The 22,808-nt window shown below is 40.1% G+C and overlaps 1 protein-coding gene across 4 annotated transcripts in view; it reads right to left on the bottom strand.

Moving 5' to 3' along the window:
• The window catches only part of Dmxl2 (Dmx like 2), a 123,945-nt gene that overhangs the window by 29,914 nt on the left and 71,223 nt on the right, over positions 1-22,808 (bottom strand). For 2 of the 4 annotated variants that reach the window (XM_028864975.1, XM_028864977.1), the window contains exons 18-27: positions 20,303-21,976; positions 17,637-17,747; positions 14,844-15,013; positions 13,093-13,190; positions 12,072-12,237; positions 8,469-8,733; positions 5,332-6,386; positions 4,104-4,295; positions 2,274-2,350; positions 426-556 (exon numbers count right to left, since the gene is read on the bottom strand). In XM_028864975.1, coding sequence (XP_028720808.1) covers positions 426-556; positions 2,274-2,350; positions 4,104-4,295; positions 5,332-6,386; positions 8,469-8,733; positions 12,072-12,237; positions 13,093-13,190; positions 14,844-15,013; positions 17,637-17,747; positions 20,303-21,976 — 3,939 coding nt within the window. The remainder of the gene's footprint in view (positions 1-425; positions 557-2,273; positions 2,351-4,103; positions 4,296-5,331; positions 6,387-8,468; positions 8,734-12,071; positions 12,238-13,092; positions 13,191-14,843; positions 15,014-17,636; positions 17,748-20,302; positions 21,977-22,808) is intronic. The other 2 variants (XM_028864976.1, XM_028864978.1) reach the window with 1 other exon arrangement.

Here is a 22,808-nt window from a genome sequence, read left to right as displayed (position 1 = left end):
CAGAGGAAGAGGTCTCAATTAGAAGACAATATACTCTATCAGCACTGAGATGTTAAATAGGTAACCACTCTGCTTATAGCTGAGAACATCTGTTCTTACATAAAAATACGCTGAAATATTTAACTGGAAAAGAGTATTCTGCCTACAACCAAACCCCAACTATTTGAGACAGAACAGCCTTAGCTATACACACATAGAAAGCCAACAAGGAAGTCAGGTGCGGTGCGCACTCCTGCGCTCCCAGAGGCGGAGGGCCATGGTCAGTTCAATGTCACTAGAAACTTTTGCTTAAATTAATTTTAAATACAACAGCATATGGACCCCCCCCACACACAATAAATAAGTAAATGTAATTTCATTACGAAGGGATTTGGAAAGAAAAGAAAACCACTCCCACCACAGCACACCACCGCTGAAATTCTCACCGGGCCACTGAGCAGGAGCCGAGTTTGGCGTGGCATGCTCTTCGATGCTCTCTGTCCTGAGTCGCCGTCGATCACTTAAAAGAAGGCCTTGATAAGCCATTGCTGTGAGCTGATTTCCTTCCGCCTGGCTGCTGGAACAAACAGGCACAGTTACTGCACTGGGAGAGGTAGTCAACACTGCACTGAACATAAATCTATTTCAGATGATTGTAATAAATCAAAAGATTTTAACATCAAATTCACTTTTGCCATGAGAACTAATTTTAGAATGTTCTTGAAATTAGTTACAAATGTTTATTGATAGTCTTTTAAAACAGAACATCTGTTCCTACTACCCTGGGCAGGTGATTTTAGTGCTTTTCAGGGGCTTCTTACTATTTTAAGACACTTCCTAGGTGCACTCATTTTTTAAAGCTGGAGGTCACTGTAAGCTGGGGGCGCAGCAGACAAAACCGTTCAGGGTCCGAGTTTATTGTATTGTTTAGCTCTGCAAAACTGCTTAATCTCAGCCATATATTCAGAAGGTGAGCTACAAACCAGGGAACTGTATCTGAGGAGTATCTAAGTCTAAGACCAATGCCCCTCAAAAATGATTCCCCTCTCTAAAGAGCTTTGTGGAAATGGGGGATAGAAAAGCAAAAGGCAGAGCTGGCTGCAAAGGATGAGTCACAGCCGAGCCTAAAAACCTACGTTTGAAGCAAGTCTCTGCACCTCATTCGGTGCCATCTCAGCCAGTGACTGATAGCAAATAATTTATCTGTGGTCACTTGATGACCGTGTCAACTAAATCACAAATTTCTTCCTTACTTACAATTTCAAACCTTTGAGTCATTTAAGTGTGGGCTAATTAGGACAAAAACAGAGTGCAAACCATTTTTGAGAGAGTAACTCCTTATTTTAAAATCAGATGTTCCCATAAAGGGTAGCTACCTTTGTAAGAAAAGAGTCTAGGCATATATTCATGCAGATATATTTCTATTAAAATTTTTTCAGTTATTAATGTATTTCATTTCAATCTAGGTCATCCTTCCAAGTGATTCCATTTCTCACAACTTATGCTAGTCTAGTCATTAAAATGCAAAGTATAAACAGATATAGGCAATCTGATATTTAGAAAAACTCAAATCATTGTAATTGATATCACTTGGCTAGCATAGTAGTGTAGCGCTGTAATCCCAGCTCCTCAGGAAGATGAGACAGGAGGACCACAAGTTCAAGGCCTGCCTGAGCTACAGAGTGAGCTCCAGCTTGGAAAACTTGCTGCAGCCCTGTCTCTAAAAGCAGGGGTCTGGAGAATGTATAGCTCAGGGGTAGAACATGTCTACACATCAGGCACAACAGCCTAGAGTTGATCCCCAGTACTGCTTAAACAAACAAACTGACACCATCAACTTCTACATCACACATAAAAGTACAAGTTAAATTAATAAATTTTAAGCATGTGTCTTTTTTCAAGAAATAGCTGTCTGTTTTTCAAGTTTTTTTTTTTCAACTGAAAATCAGTTAACCACATAAAAGCTGACCCAGTTTCAGAAACTGATCTCTGAGGGGAATAGGGATCTCTAGTATGAAACATTACGTACAATAAAAAAAGACAGTAATTAGGATCACTCAGATTACTGCTTGTCATAATCTACATTTCTCTTCTGTTACTAGGTGACATCTAAACTAACCAACTAATTATTATTTTCTTTCTGGGTCTATTTTATCCATTAAAATGCACATGTCGTTTATACCAGGGGATTACTTTCAGCCCTAAGAAAGCGAATCCTACAGAAGTCTGGAGTAGTTGAATGTGCTGCTGTATTAAAACTACTCGGGGTGGTTTATTTATTTTATTGTTTTTACCTGTAGCTATGACTGTCACATAGTGCTTGGTAAATTGAGGCAGAAAGTGATGCTGCTAGTGAATGAAGTGTGTGCACCTAAAACCAAAACAGCCACAGTTACAGTCGGTACTGACATTTCCATACAACAGCAATATCTTACAGTTAGCAAACACGGAGGAAACTAGCATCATCGTAAATAAAGCTGGATCCTACAGAAGACAACCCTACTCGTTTATCTTTATAGGCATGCCCAATAACAAAGCTGACTCATTTGGACTATCTTTATCAAATCCATACCTGCTGTGAGCCTGATGTTTAGCAGACCTGAGCAGACTAGTGCTGACGAGAGAGACTAGGTCTTGTCCTAAGCTACAACATCACCTTACACAGTGACATCAAAAGGGGAACTGCAGCCAACTCTGAACACAACTTTCAGAGTTTCTGTTTAAGCTTCGCCTTAGGAAATGACACAAGACTCCATCTTATCAGTAACACTGGCTGTTCAGGAAGTAAACCACGCACTGTGTGTAATGCTCATTTTCCAGAAAGCAAAGAACTCAGTTAGCAGTCATAGGAAAGGGAAAGTCATACAAATCTGTTTTTAGAAAGTTTAAAAATTCTACATATAATATTTTAAACACACAGTTTAAACTCCACTTGAATCAATAATTTCAGACTCATAAATTTCTTAAAATTCAAAGGAACTTCAGAGGTAGTTCCATGTCTTTAAAAGCTTTATCCAAGCCAGGCAGTGGTGGCAATTCCAACACTTGGCATAGAAACCCTATCTTGGGGGAAAAAAAAAAAAAAACATGGAAGGGGGGAGCTTATCCAAATTCTAAGGAAGGGAGCATTTTCCGACTTGCTTTTCTCTTTTTGATTTCTTAGCCTAACAAAAAATGTAAGAAATCTCTACAAGAACGCCGACAGGGTTACTTCACGCTGTAGATTCGAAATCTCTAATAAGTTGACACGATAGGCAATCTGGATCCCTCAGAAGAGTCTCTCAACAGAGATCAAACATGCCAGTCAAAAGAGGGGTAAGGATAAGAACTTAGGAAGCAACTGGGCATGAGGTGCCGGACCTAGAATTAGACCTTGTGTACACAGCTGTGGAGTGGAGGCAGCTCCCACGGCCACCAAGCTCTGGGGACAGACTGGATTCATTAGTTAAGCACTCAGAGCAGGGTAGAGGGTTACCTAGGGTGGTAACTCTGTTCTGATGGCCTCTAACCTACGCACAGCCGCCAATCAACACAACCATCAGTGAACAAGGAGATTTTCTGAGGAGCCATTTCATTCAAGGAGTTTTCTCAGGTACCCCTCCCTCAACCTACATTTTCACATTTTCTTGACATAGGAACAAAAGTTATTAATATTTCTAGATTAGTAGTTCATCTGACAGAAGAGAAAACCTAAATGATTAAGTAGCAAGAATATTCTTTAGAAAATTAGTTTTATTACAAAAAGTATTTACCTGTTCTAACGGAAGACTATAGCCTTGCTAGAATTACGAATGTTACTTTTAAGCTGGGTGTGATGGCACACACCTTTAACCCCAGCACTTAGGAAGCAGAGGCAGGTGGATCTCTGTGAGTTCGAGGCCAGCCTGGTCTATAGAGTGAGTTATGGGACAGTCAGGGCAACATAGTGAGACCCCGTCTCAAAGAAAAAAGAAAAGAAAAATGAAAAGGAAAGAGAAAAAGAATACATCCTTCTAAATTGCACTCACTGCGGTCTGGAACTCACTAGAAGTGAAACATTTCAACTCTCTGCCCTCAAACTGGAGCACATACAAGACATTGACCTTCCCAGCGTGTACAACAAATGGCCAGGAGGTTCCCATTACCTTGCCGTCCTCGACACTGGGATGTGGCGGTGTCTTCATCTGCACGATAGTGTAGAGAATGTCGTGGATGTGGTTATTTAAGTACAGCACGGGGTTTGCGATGACTGTCTTTGTCGACGCAATGCTTGCTGAAAGCAGAGGCAAGGTGGTCGGCAGTGGCAGCGGGGACTGGAGCTGCTTTACTGTCGTTTCCTGGAGGTGACAATAAATTGATTTGTTTTTTCAAAACGTGAAAATGAAGGTTACCTGAAAAAATGCAGGTGGTAAGCACTTGACTAAAGCAGTATGTTCCTGGATGTTCACTCATTTTACAAGCACTTACCCAGCACCTGTCTGTCCCAGAAGATGTGGAGACAGCAGCCATATGCTCAAGTTTTTGACAGTATACTTCTGTGCTGGTCAGTTTTGTCTACTTGACACACACTATACTTAGCTGGGTGTGGGAGCCCACAGAGGTTTCCTAGTGAGATCTGAGCTTGCTTTACCAGCAGGGCTGCATAAGACAATGACTGGACTTGGTGTTTGGAAGGGTCTACACTTGGTTATATCTAGCAAGGGGGAGGTCTTTTGTCTCACCCCTTGGCATTGTGATAAAAAGCCCTTTGGAATAAAGTTCTGGGCTGTTGGGTTGTGACCTAGGCCCTCCCAAGGCAATCCTATGTTTCTGTCTTTCCTCTGGTCGTCTAGGTATCTCTTTCTATCTAAATATTTCTCACTTCTCCCTCCTCAAGAGTACCCTGGAGAAAAAGTAGGAGTGGGAACCTCAAGGAATCACCACCATCATGATGGCCTGTAGGCAAGTCTGTGGGGCATTTTCTTGGTTACTGACTGATGTGGAAGGTCCTAGCTCACAATGAGCAGTGCCACCCCTGGGCAGGTGGTCCTAGGTAGTATAAGAAAGTAGACTGAGCAAACCATGAAGAGCAAACCAGAAAGCAGCACTCTCCACAGATTCTACTTCAGTCTCCACTTGAGTTCCTGCCCTGGCTTCTCTTGATAATGAACTAAAACCTGTACAACCAAGTAAACCCTGTCCTCCCCAAGTTGGTTTGATCAGTATTTATCCCAGCAACAGAGAAGTAAATTAGACCAACTTCTAGTTACTGAAGCCTTCACCTAAGAAAAGCTACCACTGGACACAAACATGTGCCTTCTAGGACTACTGGAGCTGAACCCCAAGTTTACAGCTTTAACTGGAGAGCTGCTGAGATCACAAGGGATGCCATACCTGCTGCGACTCTTGTAGCAAAAACTTGAGTTCCATTCTCACTGAGGCCAGACCACCACCCTGGGCCCCGTGGAGGCTACAGTAACTGAGAAACACTCTTAGGAGGTCCTGGTTTTTCTGCAGCCACAGCTTCCGTCTCTCCGCATGCTCCCGTTTGGCCTGCAATCTTCGTCTGTCTATTTGGTGGCGCTCATAGGAACCAATGTCTGGCTTGTCCACCATAGCTTCCTGGTCCAGAAGCTCACTCTCCACTTTTGAGTATGTTTTGCTGGAATACTCTTTAATAACTGACTCATGATTGCATATCTCATGCAAGGCAGCAATTTCCTTTTCAAGCCAATTATAGAGCTGAAATCTGAGCTTTCCTCCATCTACTTCATAACCTGTAGCCAAAGTTCTTAATTCAGTCATAAGGATCTTCAAACAAGCTCGGAACTTCAGCTGTTCAGCAATCACATCAACCTCAGTATCCCCTCCAGCAGAATCTTCTTCCTGAGGGGTCAGTGATGCCTTGTGGTCCTGCCCATCCCTCTTGGCATCTGTGCTCTTCATCACTAAGCCGCCCGTGTCATCCTCTTCTAAGGCACTGTCATGGTCTTCGCCCCAGTCGAGCTTCAGAGGCTCCTCCTCGACTGTGACGATTGGCTGGCTCCAGTCAAACTGGGAGGAAGTCACTGCTGACCAGGCAGCGCCAGAACGGCCATTAACGTCACTCGGTGCTTTGGATTCTGATGGCCCATTCTCCATCCTCTCAGAAAGCAAGTCAAGCTCATCTTTTTTTGCAGTTAAGGAAGATATTTTAGTTACCTTAGGAATTTTAGAAAGTACTTCAAGGGCTAAAACAGGGCATCCAACTTTAAAATGAGCATTAGCTGTGGTAAAAAATAATTTTCTTTCTATGAGGTTAATTTTATCGGCAATGTTTTTCTCAGTTTTGAGACCTAAAGTTGCCAAAGTTCCTTCAGGGGAAGCAAGATTTCTTCGAATAAGTAAAGGATGTGTTCGAAGGTAGTTGTAAAAACTGAACACCACAGGGTTACAAGATTTGATGATAACTGCAGAAAATAAACAGATAAAAATCACAAATTGCTGCGTTAATTTGAATATCTATTGAAAAATAATAAAATAAATTAGTATTAACCCAAAATAAAGGGCAATTAATATTATTATAAATAACTATTAACCCAGCATTCATTCATGCCATCATTAAATCTACGTAACTGGAACAAATGCTAGAGTGACATCCAAAGCACGTGATGTCAAAGAAGGTGCAGGAGGCGCACACAGCAACTCTGACCTAAGAAAGTGAGATGCAAGTCAGACGCCAACAACTGGAGGAGGAATGGGGAAAGAAGCCTGAGTTCTCTGAAAATACCTTGAAAAGTATACACACACACACACACACACACACACACACACACACACACAAATACAATAGAAAAACTAAAGAAATGAAATGAATCTCAAATTGGTAGCATAGTCACATAGAGATAAATTACAAAGTGACTTTCAAATAAGGATTTGGCTGTACATCTTTAGTAAGCTATACCCTAACAATAATAATATGAAAAGGTTTAGGTTTTCTCAGTCGCCATTCTGTTGTGGAACATATAATTGTATCATGAAACTATTCCATGCATACAGAATAGCAAATAGCTGTGCTAATACAATGAAAACCCAAGCCTTTCACTGTGATACCCACGTCTTAAACCCAAGAGGAACCTCACTTATACATGAACTAGACGGAAAGTCTGATCCCTTGCATTCTTAGGAAAGAAACAAGTCCTACATGCATCCATTCTAATGGCCTAGAGCAACGAGGACCAGACTGCAGTCCCTAACACTGTCCCCACTCACTGAAGCAGAATTTTTTGGAAGAATGATCATCTGGAGGTCTGAGCCAGAAAACACACAAGATGAGCCTGAATCATTTTGCCTTATCAGAAAGCAAGGAAATTATCCAAAAATAATAGCAAAAGAAGTCAAAAACTTGTTAGGATCTCCAATGACTAAAGATGGGACAATCTGAGCATCCATAAAAACAAACTGCTAGTGACTGAACACAAGCATTAAAAACTTGGGAGTTCAAGTAAAAGAAAATAAAAAGACTAACTGGTCACCTTTATAATGCTAAAGCGCGGGGAGATGGGGAGATGTGAGAAACCCTGGAAGCTCGCAGGCCAGCTAGGGTGCTCTTCCAGGGGACCCAGGTTCAATTCCCAACATCCACATGGCAGTTCACAACTGTCTGCAATTCCAGTTCCAGAGGATTCAACTCATCCTTCTCACATCTTAGGATGCCAGTCAAGCATGTGATGCACATATAGAAGTGCAGGCAAAAAAAAAAAAAACAAAAACAAAACACACCACTGTCCTCTCCTCCCTGTCTCCACTTCTTTGAAAAAAATCTTGAAACTTTAAGGTGATTTTTAAAAACTATTTAATTTGAAATAACAGCAAAGAAAAAACAACTGTGAGAACTAAAATATGTGTGATCAGCTTAGTACTAATCAAATTATGGTGAAATGCAGACTTATTACAAATATGAAGTTAAAATTTTTCATCATATGGCTTCTCAAATCCGGGGCTTGGTAGTGGACATCTGCAAGCCCAACACCAGAAGGCTATGGGAAGAGGGCTGTAAATGCAAGGATAGCCTGGGCAACACAGTGAGTTCCAGGCTACCCTAAAATACAAGGTTACGAGGTAACCAAACCACACCTCCACAAAAAAAAGTGTTCAGGAAAAAAGAAAAATAAATATGGTAATCATCTTTTCAAATATAGGAAAATAATATTCTACTGAGAATTTCACACATGCATACAATGTATTTTGACCATATTCACTTCCCACTCCAGCCCACTCTCTACTCTCTCCTAACTGCATGTACTCTTTTTATTTTTCTTAAACAACCCACAGAGTCTAATCGGTGCTGCCCAAGTACATATGGGCATGGGACTATCCCCTGGAGCATAGCTGGCCTGCCAGGGGTCACACCCTCAAAGAAAAAGAACTCTCCTTCCCCTAGAAGCCATTAATTTTCAAAAGATCTTCAGCTAGGGACGGAGTGAATAAGCCTCTCCCCTCCAAAACTTGCCTTACTCTTTAAAAGGTACTGGGAAACCCACAAAATCTACCTTGTTGCTCATCATCTTCCTTTGGTGTCTGTTCCAGTAATGTATCCAAGGCTCGGGTGTAATCTTTCATTACCCAATAGGCAAGACTACGCAGAAAAGGGTCAGCATGTAGTCTTTTGCAGTTGAATCCTGAGCCATCCTTTTGACAACCCAAAATTTTCTGATTCAAGATGGATATATAAGTGGATGAAGTCTCAAATTCAGATTCAAATAAACGGGCAATAACCATGGCTAGCTGAATATCTTCCATTTTTTCAAGACACACCTGAAATTTAAATATTAAGAAACATTTATCTTAGTGACAATTTAATTAGACATACATTATCCCATTGGTTCCCTGAAAATTGTCTATTTATGTTTCCATGGTATGGAGGGGCCCTGAGGCTGAGACTGTGAGATGGAGCTAGAGGGCTGCTGGGTAGAAGAGTGTCAAAGCAGGCAGACAGGTGAGCAGTCACAACCCAGGCACCTCCAGACTAGAAGGATGGTGCATGAGATGAGCACAAGACACAGCGTGTCAGTGTGATCTCAGTCTTAGGTCAACTGAAACAGCATTCATTATTAAATAAAACACTACTTAAAATGTTTTGCACTCATAAGTGGATTCTAGATATAAAATAAAGAACAATCAGACTACAACCCACAGAACCATGGAGGCTATATATATAGCATGGAGGTCCCTAGGACGACTGTGGCTTATAATAAATTTCGGTTTTACTCAATTACTGAGCAAACCTCAATGAAACATCTCACTATTAAGATAAGAATACATACTCTATCAAGCTGATAATAGAAAATAAATTAATTTTAAACAATAAAAAATAAATAAAAAGAAAAGAAAAATTTGAAATATTAAACAAACAAACATTCTACTAAAGTTAAAAAAAGGGAGAACTAGGGACTCATCATTCCTCTCCACATTCTATTCTTTCCCTTGTTTTATATATTTTAAATTTTTTTATTGGTGGATTCTGCCAGAGTTTATCGGTGGATTCTGCTGGATGATCCGATGCAGATAAGCACTGGAGGGCTCCTGTTGCAAATCACCCTCTAGAGCAATGGAAAGATCTTTCTACTAGCATGTGGAGGAGACCCCATCTAGTGTTGGTGTGGCCCCAGAGTTTGGTTTATGTCTTTCCTCAGGACAATGAGGTTCCTCTTTGGATTCCTGAGCACTGAACCCACCCTGTGGCTGCTGCTGAAGCTCAACATGACAGAGACCTAATGGGTCTTCATGAAAAAAATTTACCCTTCTGATGCCAATCGAGATTGAAAGCCCAATATGGCCAGCTTTGGCAAGCATTAATGTAAGCCTAGGAACTGTGGCCATGAGATTGGATTCTCCAGAAGAGCTGCCAGCAAAAGTCATGCTGGGATCAAGAAAAATGGGCCTTGGCGGTTCAGGTTCCTGGAGTTGTATCCATGCCAGTGGATGTCCACACAATCCAGAAGAGAATTTGACATTGCTGCTGCCACTGTTGCTGTTGTAACAATGGCACATACCTGGGATTACCATTTCATAATTGCTTACTACAGCTAGCACAGTGGAGACCCTGGCAACAAAAGTAGCTACCACAGTTAGTTAATCTTTCATTCTATTGGACATGATAAATTTAATTCAGTAGTTATATACATCTCGATTGGCTTTGAAAATTATAAATTTATAAACTCAAGTTCCAGTTGCTTTTGGGATACTATCTTACAAGGACTCCAACGAACAGTATGGCTCGATAAGGAAGGGAATGGCTCAGTTGCCTTTAGCCTACTGGCTATGGGTGAGATAGGACCTCTGTTGGTCTTTTCTGTATCAAACACACAGATTGCAAGCCTAGTGCCACTTTGAGATCTTTGGCAGCAATTAACCATGCAGCTCACACACGATTGAGCAGGTATGATAATGAGTATTCAGAGACAGGTAATTCCTGGGGGGCACTCACCAACCTAAGACAGAGCACCTGTGTGGCCTGGGCAGGCGTCTCCATGACGGGTAAGGTGACCTGCTGACGTTCCATGCAACCCAAGTCAGAAGCTCATTTTTTAGTAAAAGGGGGACCTGTAGGTCCCTGGCCCCCGTTTTGGGTAACTGTTGCCTTGCTTGCGGACCTTGACCTTGATATCCTCCCTATGCTAATTCCCTGCCAGGTTCCACCCTCCTGAATGCTTAAGGGAAGTTCCTTGTATGTGTATCCTGAATAATGGACATTAACAGCTTAGATGAAACATCAGTAGCTAACTTCTGCCCTCCAGGGTCCTCCCATTGTGCTGTAAGCCTGTATTTAAGACCTCCTCCCCCCTTCAAGGAATGGCATTCGGCATTTAAAATTAAATATATATATATAATTGAATGAATACTGTGAATGTAATCTATGAATACTACAAATGTGGTTAATATCATGAGTGTAAGTAATGAATATCATGAGTATAATTTAAAAAATAAATTAAAAAAATTTAAAAAAAAGAAAAAAAAGTAAAAAAAAAAATGTTTTGATATATACCTCAGTCCCTCTTAATTTCCAAATGTATTTTTATATAAATGTGTACTGTTTTAGAAGAACCTTCTGTTTACTAAGGAAAAACTGATCCTTGTCCTATTACGGACCTGAGCCAACAGTAACGGCTTCATCAACATCTCTTCTCTGAATATCTTCTAAGCTAACATTGCTATTTCAGAATTATAGGCATTTACAACTATGAAAATGTTACAAATATGCTGAAGCATAAAAATGCTTTTTAAAATTTGTAATATATTCACTTTGTTAGAAGTTTTCTATTTCTTCTATCATGTTTTTGGTGATTTTTTTAATTGTTGCTGTTTTAAAATTTTATTATTTTTAAAAGTTGTAAATTAAAAGAAAAAAAAATCATATAACAAAATTAACCGGACTCAAGGACTATATAACCTCTATATTATATTACATGCAACATGTAATTAATATAATACAATATATAATATATAGAGAATATATTAGAGGATAATATATAATAATATAATATATCATATATTTGGTTTTTTTAGAGATAGGGTCTCTCCATAGCCCAGGATGGCTTGAAATTGCATTGATCTTCCTGCCTCTGCTCCCAAATACTAGGATTATTTTTAGCTCTATTTTTACTTCTGTATGAGTCTAGATAATTCATAAAGTTAATAACTAACCTAAAAGGAAGAGCCATCAGGAAGCAGAAATATTGAAAAATTTAAAATCACCTGCCAGGTTATGTAACAAAAGATGCAATGTTTCACCTCCTCACAGGCACTGTCAATACTTCAAGCAAGTACATTGCAGCACAGCACAAACCTCAACGTTAGAGTCTCAAGTACTTAAATACCAGCTTTTCTGCACAAGATAAGGAGGTCATATCCTATGCACATATTTAAATGGCTCAGAATCACAAGATGGATGGTAAAAAGACATTCACAAACCACTCTTGACCTTTTCTGTAAGTTTTACATTTTACCTTAATATGTAACATGCCACACCTGAAGTTGTAATTCCCCTTACACTGTCTGACTTTGGCAAGCTCTGTAGCTCTCACAAACGCCTAACAAAAATTACAACCTGCTCTAAGGCCTCACTGCATGATTGCTAACTCGCTTATTTATACCTCTATGGCATCTTTCAATGAACCAGCCAACAAGAAAAAGGCAGCTGATTGTTCAAAGCGCTGTTTTCCAAGTAAAGAAAAAGCATTTTTCAAAGCAGCTTTCCGCCATCTATCTTCATTAAAGTTGTGGCTGAAAAATGTTGTCATTTTTTCATCATGTTGTGACCTGGGAATGAGAACACAAACACTAGTGACTATATCACACTTAAAATATTTTAATTATTTATAAATTGTATGAAGACAGAGAAAAGAAAAAAAACTCTAACATTCAACTTAAAGAAGACCAGCAGAGGGGCTACAAAGGAAGCTCGGTGTCAAGAGCACTGGCTGCTCTTGCAGAGGACCCAGGTTTGGTTCCTAGCACCCAGGTGGTGGCTCACAACTGTAATCAGTAACTCTAATTTCAGGGGATGCAATGTCCTCATTGATCTCAGCAGCCACGGCACGCACAGAGTACACATATACACATGTAGGCAATACAGGTAGGCAAAACACCCGTATACATGATAGAAAATAAAGAAATCTTAAAAGACCAACAGCTCCAGTTACAGATGTTGCTTATTAGCATTTCTTCTAATAAGGAATGCTGATGTACCCTGTGTACTCCACACAAGAAGCAAAACTAAATAAGGAAAGCTGATATGCCTCATGTACTCACACAGGAAGCAAGACTATCTTTTATTTTCCAATGTGCTTTTATCAACATTTTTTATAAGATCCTATCTTTTAGCTGGGCAGTGATGGTGCACGCCTTTACTCCCAGCACTTGGGAGGCAGAGGCAGGTGAATCTACCAAGTGAGTTCCAGGACAGCAAAGGCTACACAGAGAAACTTTGTCTTGAAAAACAACACAAAACAATCTCATCTTTTAAACTAAATTAAAAGATATTTTGCCCATTCACTGTAAATAAAAGAACCAAGACATAAAGAAGTCAGCTGACTTGGCAGAGTTCCTGCCGTGAATTCTTTTCAAAAGCATTAGAGTTCAGATCCCAAACACAATCTCCTTCCAGGACCTTACCTGAACAGACCCCACACTACAGCTTTCTTCTTCATTGACAGGTAGAATAAAGCAGCATCTAAGGCATCATTGTTCCTTTGAAAAGAAGCTTTGGCAACCTAAGAGTAAGGAAGGTAACATGTAACTACTTGACAAAAAGAACTACAATTAATCAATCCAACAATTCACGATTCACTGTTACCTCCTTAGCTCACAAACTAAGGAAATGGGAGTATGTGCACCCTGGAGCTTATGATGGCACCCTCCTAGAGCAAAGCATTTGTATGCCAGTAATCCTAATAAAAACAGCACAGCAGCTAGTATTTATTGAGTGTTTACCATATACCTGGACCAGGCTGAGCACCTTTCATTAATCTTAATGAATACTACTCACTATGAAGTCCTACTCAGGTAGGAGATAACTGACCAAAAAGCTTTAAGTAAACTGCCTAAATTCACACACTAAGGTGAGGAAAGGAAAACCTACATAACAATAAACTAATGTAAATACGGTAACGACAACAGAAAATTCAATAGATGTGATCATCTTCTGGAAATTCAACACATTATATTTCTTAATGTGCAGCTCTATGGATAAAAGAGCATGTTGTCAAGACTGACAATCTGAGTTTGATTGTTGTTGTTTGGGGGTTCTACTCTATATTCCAGAATAGCCTTGAACTCACTATGTAGCCCAGGATGGCCTCAAATTAGGGCAACCCTCCTGCCTTAGCCTCCTGAGTGTTATAATGCATTATAAGCATTCACCTCTATGCCTAGCTTATGTTTTTTTGAAATAGGACCGTACCAGGAAGTCTAAACTAGCCTGGATGTGCTCTGTAACTTAAGCTGCCTTCCAACTCCTGACCCTGCCCTGAACTTCGAAAGTACTGGGGTTGCAGGAGCATGCCCTGGAGTTTTGTTTGTTTTCAAATAAGATACACGTCAAACAGTAATGTCTAAAAAAGTCTTCTATTCCATTAGCTGGACATATAGTGGTGGTGCATGCCTTTAATCCCAGCACTCAGGAGGCAGAGGCAGGCAGATCTCTGAGTTCAAAGTCAGATTGGTCTATATAGTGAGTTCCAGAACAGCCAGAGATACAAACACAGTAGGACCCTGTCTCAAAAGAAACAAACACTACACATAGCAAAAAAATGTACAGCATTCTGCATACAAGTTTTATAAAGGTCAGGTTTGAAACTCTACGTGCATATGTGCACCCACACACATACACATGCAAACACACATAATAAAGAAATGTCTATTTTTAAATTGTTCTAAAAAATATCTCAAAAGGTAAAAACTAGTTCTCTTGAATAGGTTTTCTGGAAGTTTAAAAACAGAATTAATGTTTTCTAGTAGAAGCAGGAAGACAGACTGAGCTACATAGCATATTCTCCCTGTCTCTCTCTCTCTCTCTCTCTCTCTCTCTCTCTCTCTCTCTCTCTCTCTCTCTCTCTCTCTCTCTCTCTCTCCACAGTGGGTGGAGAAGCAGTAAAGAGGGAATAGACATGTTTAAGTGTTTTGAAGGGGGAAAGAAAAAAAAACAGGGACAGGGGCTTTAATTGGGCAGGAAGATAAATATGGAAAAGAGAAGAGGGTAAAGTAGCAGGTGCGAGTGTGTGTGTGTGTGTGTGTGTGTGTGTGTGTGTGTGTGTGTGTGTGTAACAACAATTAAAAAAAATAGGGACCACGGAGTTAAGAGTGAAGGGGAAGGAGAAAGATAGGGAAATGATATAGTCTTTGAAAATCCAATGAAGGAAAGTTACCTTTTCAATGCATCTTCGAAGTGTGTTAACATTCCTCACCCACCAGCCTATTCCCATGGCTCTTAATTCAGACCACTGAGGGTCCCCTCTTTGAATTGCTGGAATCATATTGATCAGTTCTTCCTCTGCTTCAGAATGAAAAGCCCAGGCAAAATGGCAGGTAGACACACCTAAATTTGAAACATGAAACAATAACCTTATGAACTATATCTATAACAACAAAACAATATTTTGATTTGTTACATATGTCTTGGTTCTAAAAGGCATTTTCAAGCAGAAAAGCAGAATAAAAGAACTCTGCCATCATTCAGGACTTTATACTATAAGTTTCTGAATTCAAGATCAGTGACAGGACACATTATATCCAAATCTCTAACTTTTATTCCACATAAAATTCCATTTTTAATATAAAAATAAAGATATTAGGAGATGATATGGCATAATATCAAGTGCATATAATTCCAGTACTCAGGAGGTGGAGACAGGAAAATCAGAAGTTCAAGGTCATCTTCAGTTTAAGTCCATCCTTGACTACATGAGAACTTGAAACAAACAAAAGATTAACACTGAAATTTTATCAATGAAAAATAAAGATATTTGAGTACCAAGCTACTCACATGTACACATACCAAACTTACAAAGAGAAAACATTGGTCAGGTTGGAAGTTTGGCCTACAACTGCCATTTACCTTAGGATGGCATTGAATTTTAAAACCTGCTCTGTCCTTTACTCTAATCAGAGTTAAAGGTCACTTAAAGCAAGCTCTAGGCCGAACGGTGGCAGTGCACACCTTTAATCCCAGCGCTGTGTTTGGGGGTGGGGGGACACCACAGAGCCAGGCGGATCTCTGTAAGTTCTACAGAGTAAGATCCAGACAGGCACCAAAACTACACAGAGAAACCCTGTCTCGAGGGGGGGGGGAAGCAAGCTCTAAACATACCCCCAGTTGCATTTAATGTAAGGAATAGACAATAGCCATGAGGCTTATCCCTCTAATTAGAAGGGAAGAAAGGAAGGACTAAAAGACCTACCAGAGGGGAGGGGAGGGTAGGGGAGGGGAGGGGAAGGAAGGGTGGGGAAGGGAGAGGAGGGGACCAGATGGTAGGAACAGGCTGAGTTTTGACACCAAACACCACTGATAATGTAATGAATATTCTTTCTGAAGGACATTTCACTAACACTAAGGAAGAGTTAAAGAGTTGAGGAGTCAAGTCACCCTCTGACAGAGGAACTCAACTGTCAGGAAACTAACAAGAAACATAGACCTGTTCAAAAAACACTTAATTAATAAAATAACATGAAGAAATAATCAGAGTAATACAGAGATAAAACATAAAGAAAAACAACAATATTAAATATAGGTATTTATATGTAACACTGTAAGATAATACATTACAATGATCATTCAAATTTGAAAAACCAGAAAAATCTAAATGCCTTGAAAATAAGGGTTGAACAGATGAAGCATATTTTCAAGGCATGGCAGAATCCGGGTTCTGGCCAAGCATGATGGCACGCTTGTAACCCCAGTGCTTGGAGGTAGAACAAGAACTGTCACAAACTCTAGGTCCGTGTGAGCATGGTATGAAGCAAGACTCTGCCTCCAAAACAAAACAATAAAAATAAAAATAAAACTTGTGCAGCTAGAGCAATGGATCATCAACTAAGAACACTAGCTGCTCTTTCAAGTGTGCACAGACAGCAGGTAGGCAAAGCACTCACACACAAAATAAAATTTAAATAAAGACACCCAAAATTAAACATAAATATAAAGCAGCTCTAGTTTTCAAAGACTATTTTAGAAAGTAAAGGAGTAAGGACAACAGTCCAGCAAGCCTGGGATTCTAACAACCACACCCAAACCCCATATGGGGTCTGGGGTTCCAAAAGGAATACCTTCTAAAGAAATGCGACCTAGCTGGGAGGTGGTGGCGCATGCCTTTAATCCCAGCACTCAGAGGCAGAGGCAAAGGCAGGCGGATCTCTTTGAGGCCAGCCTGAGTTACAGCATGAGTTCTAAGAAAGGCACAAAGCTATACAGAGAAACCCTGTCTTGAAAAACCAAAAAGAGAGAGGGGGGGGGGGGAGAGGGAGAGGGAGAGGGAGAGAGAGACCCGGACTGGGAGTCTAAATGTTTAGGGATGTCACTCTAAAATTCTAGTTTCTGTAAGTGAGAAAGTGAGAGGATGATACAAATCTGTCTCAAACCAGGGGTGTGGCAATATGTTGGACCTAAGCAAATGTACTGGGTCATTATGAGAACTCTTCCTGAAACATTAACTTCCTTGATAGCTACAAAGAATATATGACTAAATAAAAAATTAATAAAGTGTGGCCTTGTGGGGACATGCCTTGTAACCTCATCACCTGGAAGACCAAGCAGAAGGATCACCAAGAGCTCAAGGCCAGCCTGCACCACACAGAGATCCAATGAAAAGGAAAGGAAGGAAGGTTGGAGGCGGGGGGAGGTAGAGACATAACACAAAGATTAAAATGATTTTTAAAGAGAAGGCATCAGACAAACTCAGAGCTATCCCATAGAGATGCTGAGTTATTGCAACCTCAGGCCTACATCTCCTACTACAACTTTAGCACTGCCGTATGAACAAAGATCACAGAGCGGGGCAGAGCTGAAGGGCACACACAGGAAATGGTAAGTAGGTACCATGCGTCATGAAGAGCTCAGGCTACCAACACATGATCCACCTGCTGCTTAGACACAAATACAACCACACCCACCACTACCGCATTAAATCAAAGTGGGGCAAAGATTCAAACAGGAAGTAGAATACCTTGGTGAAGGAGCTGGACTCGGTATAAGGGAGGCAGTGATGTTAACAGGCATGTGTGCAAGCGCATTGCCAACAAGTATCTCAAGCCACACTCATCTAAGGTATCTCTTCCTGGAATATTAAAGAGAAAATACATTAAGAAGGGATTCAACAGGACTGAACAGCCACAAACAGATTCAAAGGGTATGAACTAATCAGTAAACTTTGTAATAATCAGCACAAAATATATGTTTTTAATGTCCTCCTTTGTAAACAATTTAGTGTCTTTACAAAATATGTATCTTTATAAAACATGAATATTAAAAAAAACTCTTAAGTGAAAATGCTTTGGAAAAATAAAGTTACCTATTAGTATAAACAACTATATTACTTATACTTACTCATAATAACTGAAACATTGGAATCCAGTGAAATGTGTATTAACTAAGTAAGTACAATGTATTGAATGAGAATGGCCTCCAAAGATTATGTATTTGAATGCTTGGTCCGGGTTGGTGAAACCATTTGGGAAGGACTAGGGGTGTGTCCCTATTGGAGGTGTGTCTCTGGGGGAAGGTTCTAAGGCTGTCTTTCTCTGCTTGTGGATCAGATATAAAGTCTCAGCTACTGTTCAGCACCATGCCTTCCTGCTTGTCTCTCTGCCACGGGCTCACTCTCCGGAACTGGAAGCCCCAAAGATCTTTTCCTTCTATAAGCTGCCTTGGTCATGGTGTCTCTTCACAGCAATACAACAGTCACCAAGACAGCAAGTAAGTTCGTAACTCTAGTCAGACTTTTTTGGATGAACTGAGATTTTATTGACAGAAATTGTATAGCTAAAGTGAAATCTTTGCTATAATAATTAAAAAAAACTTAACAAAACTAAAACACTATCAAAGATTTGAAATTTTATTCTCTGGGCTAGTGTTGGACTAAAAAGAGCAACTTGAATCTTTACCTTGATGCCACAAATTTACTTACACAGTTTGATACTACTTAATAAAACCTTGACAAAGACATGAGAGCATGGTGAGTTAATGAATCTTAATCACAATGCAAAAGCACTGACAGAACCCAAGCCAGCAACTGACCGCAAAGGCAGAGTGTTTTCAGAAGAAAACAATAGTTCATTGCCAAGGTTTTAGTCCCAGTTCTACTTCCTACATGCATTCGCCTATTTACATCTACTACACATGAGACCGCTTAGGCACCGTAGAATTGGCACTAAGCAAAGTAATTAATATATAATCCATGGAGACCAATGCTATGGGGGATGTGAAATAACACTGAGAGATGGAGTGTGAATCAAGTGTTCTGTTCCATACAATGAAGCCAAGGAAGAACTTTACAATGGGATGAGATCTGAGCAGAATTTGAGGTTAGGGACAGAGCCGTGCATAGATCTGGAAGAGCATTCTATGTACAGGAAAGGTAAATGTAAAGGCCCTGAGAAAGGCACATGCTCCACTGTCCATGGGCTAAGAAAGAGGCCCAAACAGGAAGTGCAAATGAACACACTGATACATGAGAGCATGTGCCAATGAACTAGACATTGATAGGACAGAAGAGTCAAAATGTCCCACCAGAACAAACAGAAGAATCTCTTAGACTCCTTTGACTGAGATGCAATTTCCCACCTATGAAATGGAAATCTCCATTCCTGCCTTGTCTACCTCAAGACTGTCCACTACAACCAGAATCACTTGTACACTGCTAGCCAATGATAACGCTTTGTATCAGAAAGTCTAAACTGTTTTTCATGCAATATGAGTTATATCCCTTTTTAAAGATTTATCTTTATTCCCTTAAAAATTGTGTGTGTGTGTGTGGGTGGGTGTGTGTGAGTGTGCCTATGTCTCTGTTTGTGTGTCTGTATGAGTATGTGCACGTAAGCGAAAATGCACAAGGAGGACTGAGGAGTCAGATTACTCTAGAACCGGATCAGACAGTTCTGAGCTGTTGAGTATGGGTGTTGGGAATCAAACTGGGTCTTCTGCAAGAGTGGTAAGCACTCTTAACGGCTGTGCCGTCTCTCCATCCCCAACCCTACTTTCTTATTTCCTCAGAGTAAAACAGCTAACAATATTAACCATGCAAGGTTCACGGCTGTTCTGGGGATGGTTTTGCCCTTAATGTCCCTGAAGAGGACCTGGGTTCAGTTTCTAGAACACACAATCAACTGTAACTCCAGTTTCAGGAGATGTGATACAGGCACTAGGCATGCATACAAGGCACATACATACATGTCAGAAAAACATTCATCAAATAAATCTTTTTCAAAAATTATCTATGCCTCAAATGGAAAAATAAGTAAGTTGATCCATGAGGTCCCTATAAGCTTCATGATACAAAAAACAAAAACAAAAAAAAAGGGGGGGTCATTTCTATCACTCAAAGAAAACAAAACCATTAGGAATCAATCTTTTTAAAATACCAAGACAAATGTGTTTGAGTGTTAAGTACTCAGTGAGAATGCAGACATCACAAATCCGTATGTCATATACGCAAATGACAGCCTGCCTCAACTGTTTTTTCTTTTATAACCAAGTATAATTTATAGTAATTATCCATAGGCCTTTTTTCCCTACAAGACTTGAAAGAAAAAAAATAATTCAACATATTAGTCATTACACGTAACACAATATTTTTACTAACAGCAAATTAACATTTATGCTGAGACTATTTACCTGAGTACTTATCCCTGTTTTCATCAAGCTCAGTACTGGTGGTTGCCACAGTATCGGCCAATGCTACAAGGAACATCTGCTCCAAGCGGGTCAGGCCTGGTAGACTTGAGTGCATTAGATGACTTGAAAGTACTCTAGCATGTTCCTGGCCAAAATAAGCTGGTCCATACTGTGACAGGTTTATGACTTTTGATTTGTTCTCTCTTTTTTCTGGCTCTAAATCGATGTCATCTGTTGTTATCTCCTGGACCTGGAACAGCTCTGAGTACTGATCCTCTGGTTGGCTTTCAACGTGGGCCTCATAGCTCTGTGGCTTTTTTGTACTTTCTTCCGAAGTCCTGTAGGACGTGTCCTGATCTGCAGCCAGCAATGCATGCAGTGGTAGCGGAGGAATCGAATCTATCTCAGTATAATCTCGAGTGCCATCCTTTCCGATGGTAACTGTATCCTTGGCTGTACTGCCACTCACACTAATGGTCCGAGACAGATGCCTCTTAGTTCCTTCTCCAGCATCAGAATCCCTAACTATTGCAACTTCACCAGCAATACACTTTACTAAATGGGAGAGGATGGCTTTAGCTCTTCTGACTTTCCCTAAGTCCATCAATTCTAACAGCTGAGTTGGATGATACTGTGGGAGAGTCGGGGAGAGTGCATGTGCAGCCTCAAACAAGCCACCATCTTGAACTACAGTTGGTGAACAAAAAACATCATCAGTGATAGCTGCTCCTTCAACAATACTTTTTCTCGCCAACATAGCGGATTTAAAGGCAGAATAATCGTGTACTGCTGTCTCTTCAACAGGACTGTCAGCTTCAATGTCTCCAAATTTGACAGAATGTTTCCATTGTGCATATACATGCATTTCACAATCCATTCCCACCACCAATATTCCATCTCTTACCCAAGAGAGAGAAACGGGCAGTGAAGGTGTGCCATCCACAGAGGATACCAAGTCTATAGATCTGAGAAGAACCCATCTTGACCTAACTCCTTGTTTGATACTACCACCTAGTGGTAAAGTAATGACAGCTACTCCATCCTTACTGTTAGTCTGGTCAGTAACAATTCCTGAAAGTCTTCCATACATGAAGATATTAGCACCAACCCCCACGGTGAGAATGTGAGAACCATCTTCTTTTGACACCCAGTCCAAATGGACTAAATGCTTGATATTTGGAATAAGGTATCTATCCTTACTTAAAAATGCATCTGATTTGCTATACACAAACAGATTACTGTCAACACTGACCCTTGAATCAAGTACACTCCCAACCTTAACCAAATCATCAAGATGGATCGTCTGTTCTAAAACCCATTCTGACCCTCCTGTAGACTCGCATTCAAATATACAGACATGCATAGAAAACTCTTTAGAAATAAAACCATTGTGGTGGAGAGGCTGCTTGTAAGCCACTGCCAGACGGCCTGTGTATGAGCAGCTAACAGCAACAGGTCTTCCCACAATGCTCACAGTACTGCTATTATCTCCTCCTTCGTCATTCATCAAGGGCCATCTCCTCCAGTGATAGGTCCCCTTCTCATCACTTGTACTGCACAGTGAGTTAGTTTCCAGACAACATCTCCAGAAGCGTACTTTATTGTCCGAACAAGTTGTAACCACTAAGTATGGCGCAAGGCACACTGGATAAATTGAAGAGGAACTCAGATGACCTTTATAAAAAGGAAAGAAAAACAGTCATAATCAGAGAACCACAAAACGTGAGATCAATAGATCTCATCTCTTTACTCAGTTTAATTCACCCTCTGATAAGGTTCAACCATAAATCCTCATGTGTCATTCTTTTTTATAGTCACTAACACCTATTTATTTCCCATCTATTTCCAACTATAGTAGAATGACTAAGATTTGGGGTCTTAAGACCCAGATTCAAGTTCCAATCCACCAATACCTTTGGAAGAATGGGAAAACCATTTTAACACTTAAGTCTGTTCCGGCTAAATAACAAGAGCAGTTATTACTTGACTTGGGATGTTATTGTATATGAAACATCTAAAAACATTTCATAAAGCCTCTGTAAATATAATTTATTTGTGAGCTTCAGTAAACAAATGAGTATATTCTGAACTTTCCAAATATATTTAAATATTTGTTAGTTATGTGTATGTGTATATGTCCAAGTTTGTATATATGCACATGAGTGCAGATGACCTTGGAGGGCAGAAAACAATGACAGATCCCCAAGAGCTAGAGTTACAATAGGTTATAAGCTGCCTGATATGGGTAACTTCACCATAGTTTTCTAGAAGATCAGCAAGTGTTCTTAACCACCCAGCCATCTAACTAACCCCAAAATATTTCAAAAGATTTAAAAAAAAAAAAAACTTCTGTATTTAAGGAATAGACTTGTAATACAAGTCTTTATAAGGCAGAGGCAGAAAAATTACAAGTTCGAGACTTTCCTACATAAATGAGTTTCAGACCAGTTCTGGCTACAAAGACTCTGTCAAAAAACCAACCAAAAACAAAAGAAAAGCAAAAAAG

This window comes from Peromyscus leucopus, chromosome 7 (assembly GCF_004664715.2).
Source record: "Peromyscus leucopus breed LL Stock chromosome 7, UCI_PerLeu_2.1, whole genome shotgun sequence".
Classification (NCBI taxonomy): Eukaryota; Metazoa; Chordata; class Mammalia; order Rodentia; family Cricetidae; genus Peromyscus; species Peromyscus leucopus.
The sequence above is the reverse complement of the archived record's forward strand: the minus strand, read 5'-3'. Positions and strand labels throughout refer to the sequence as shown.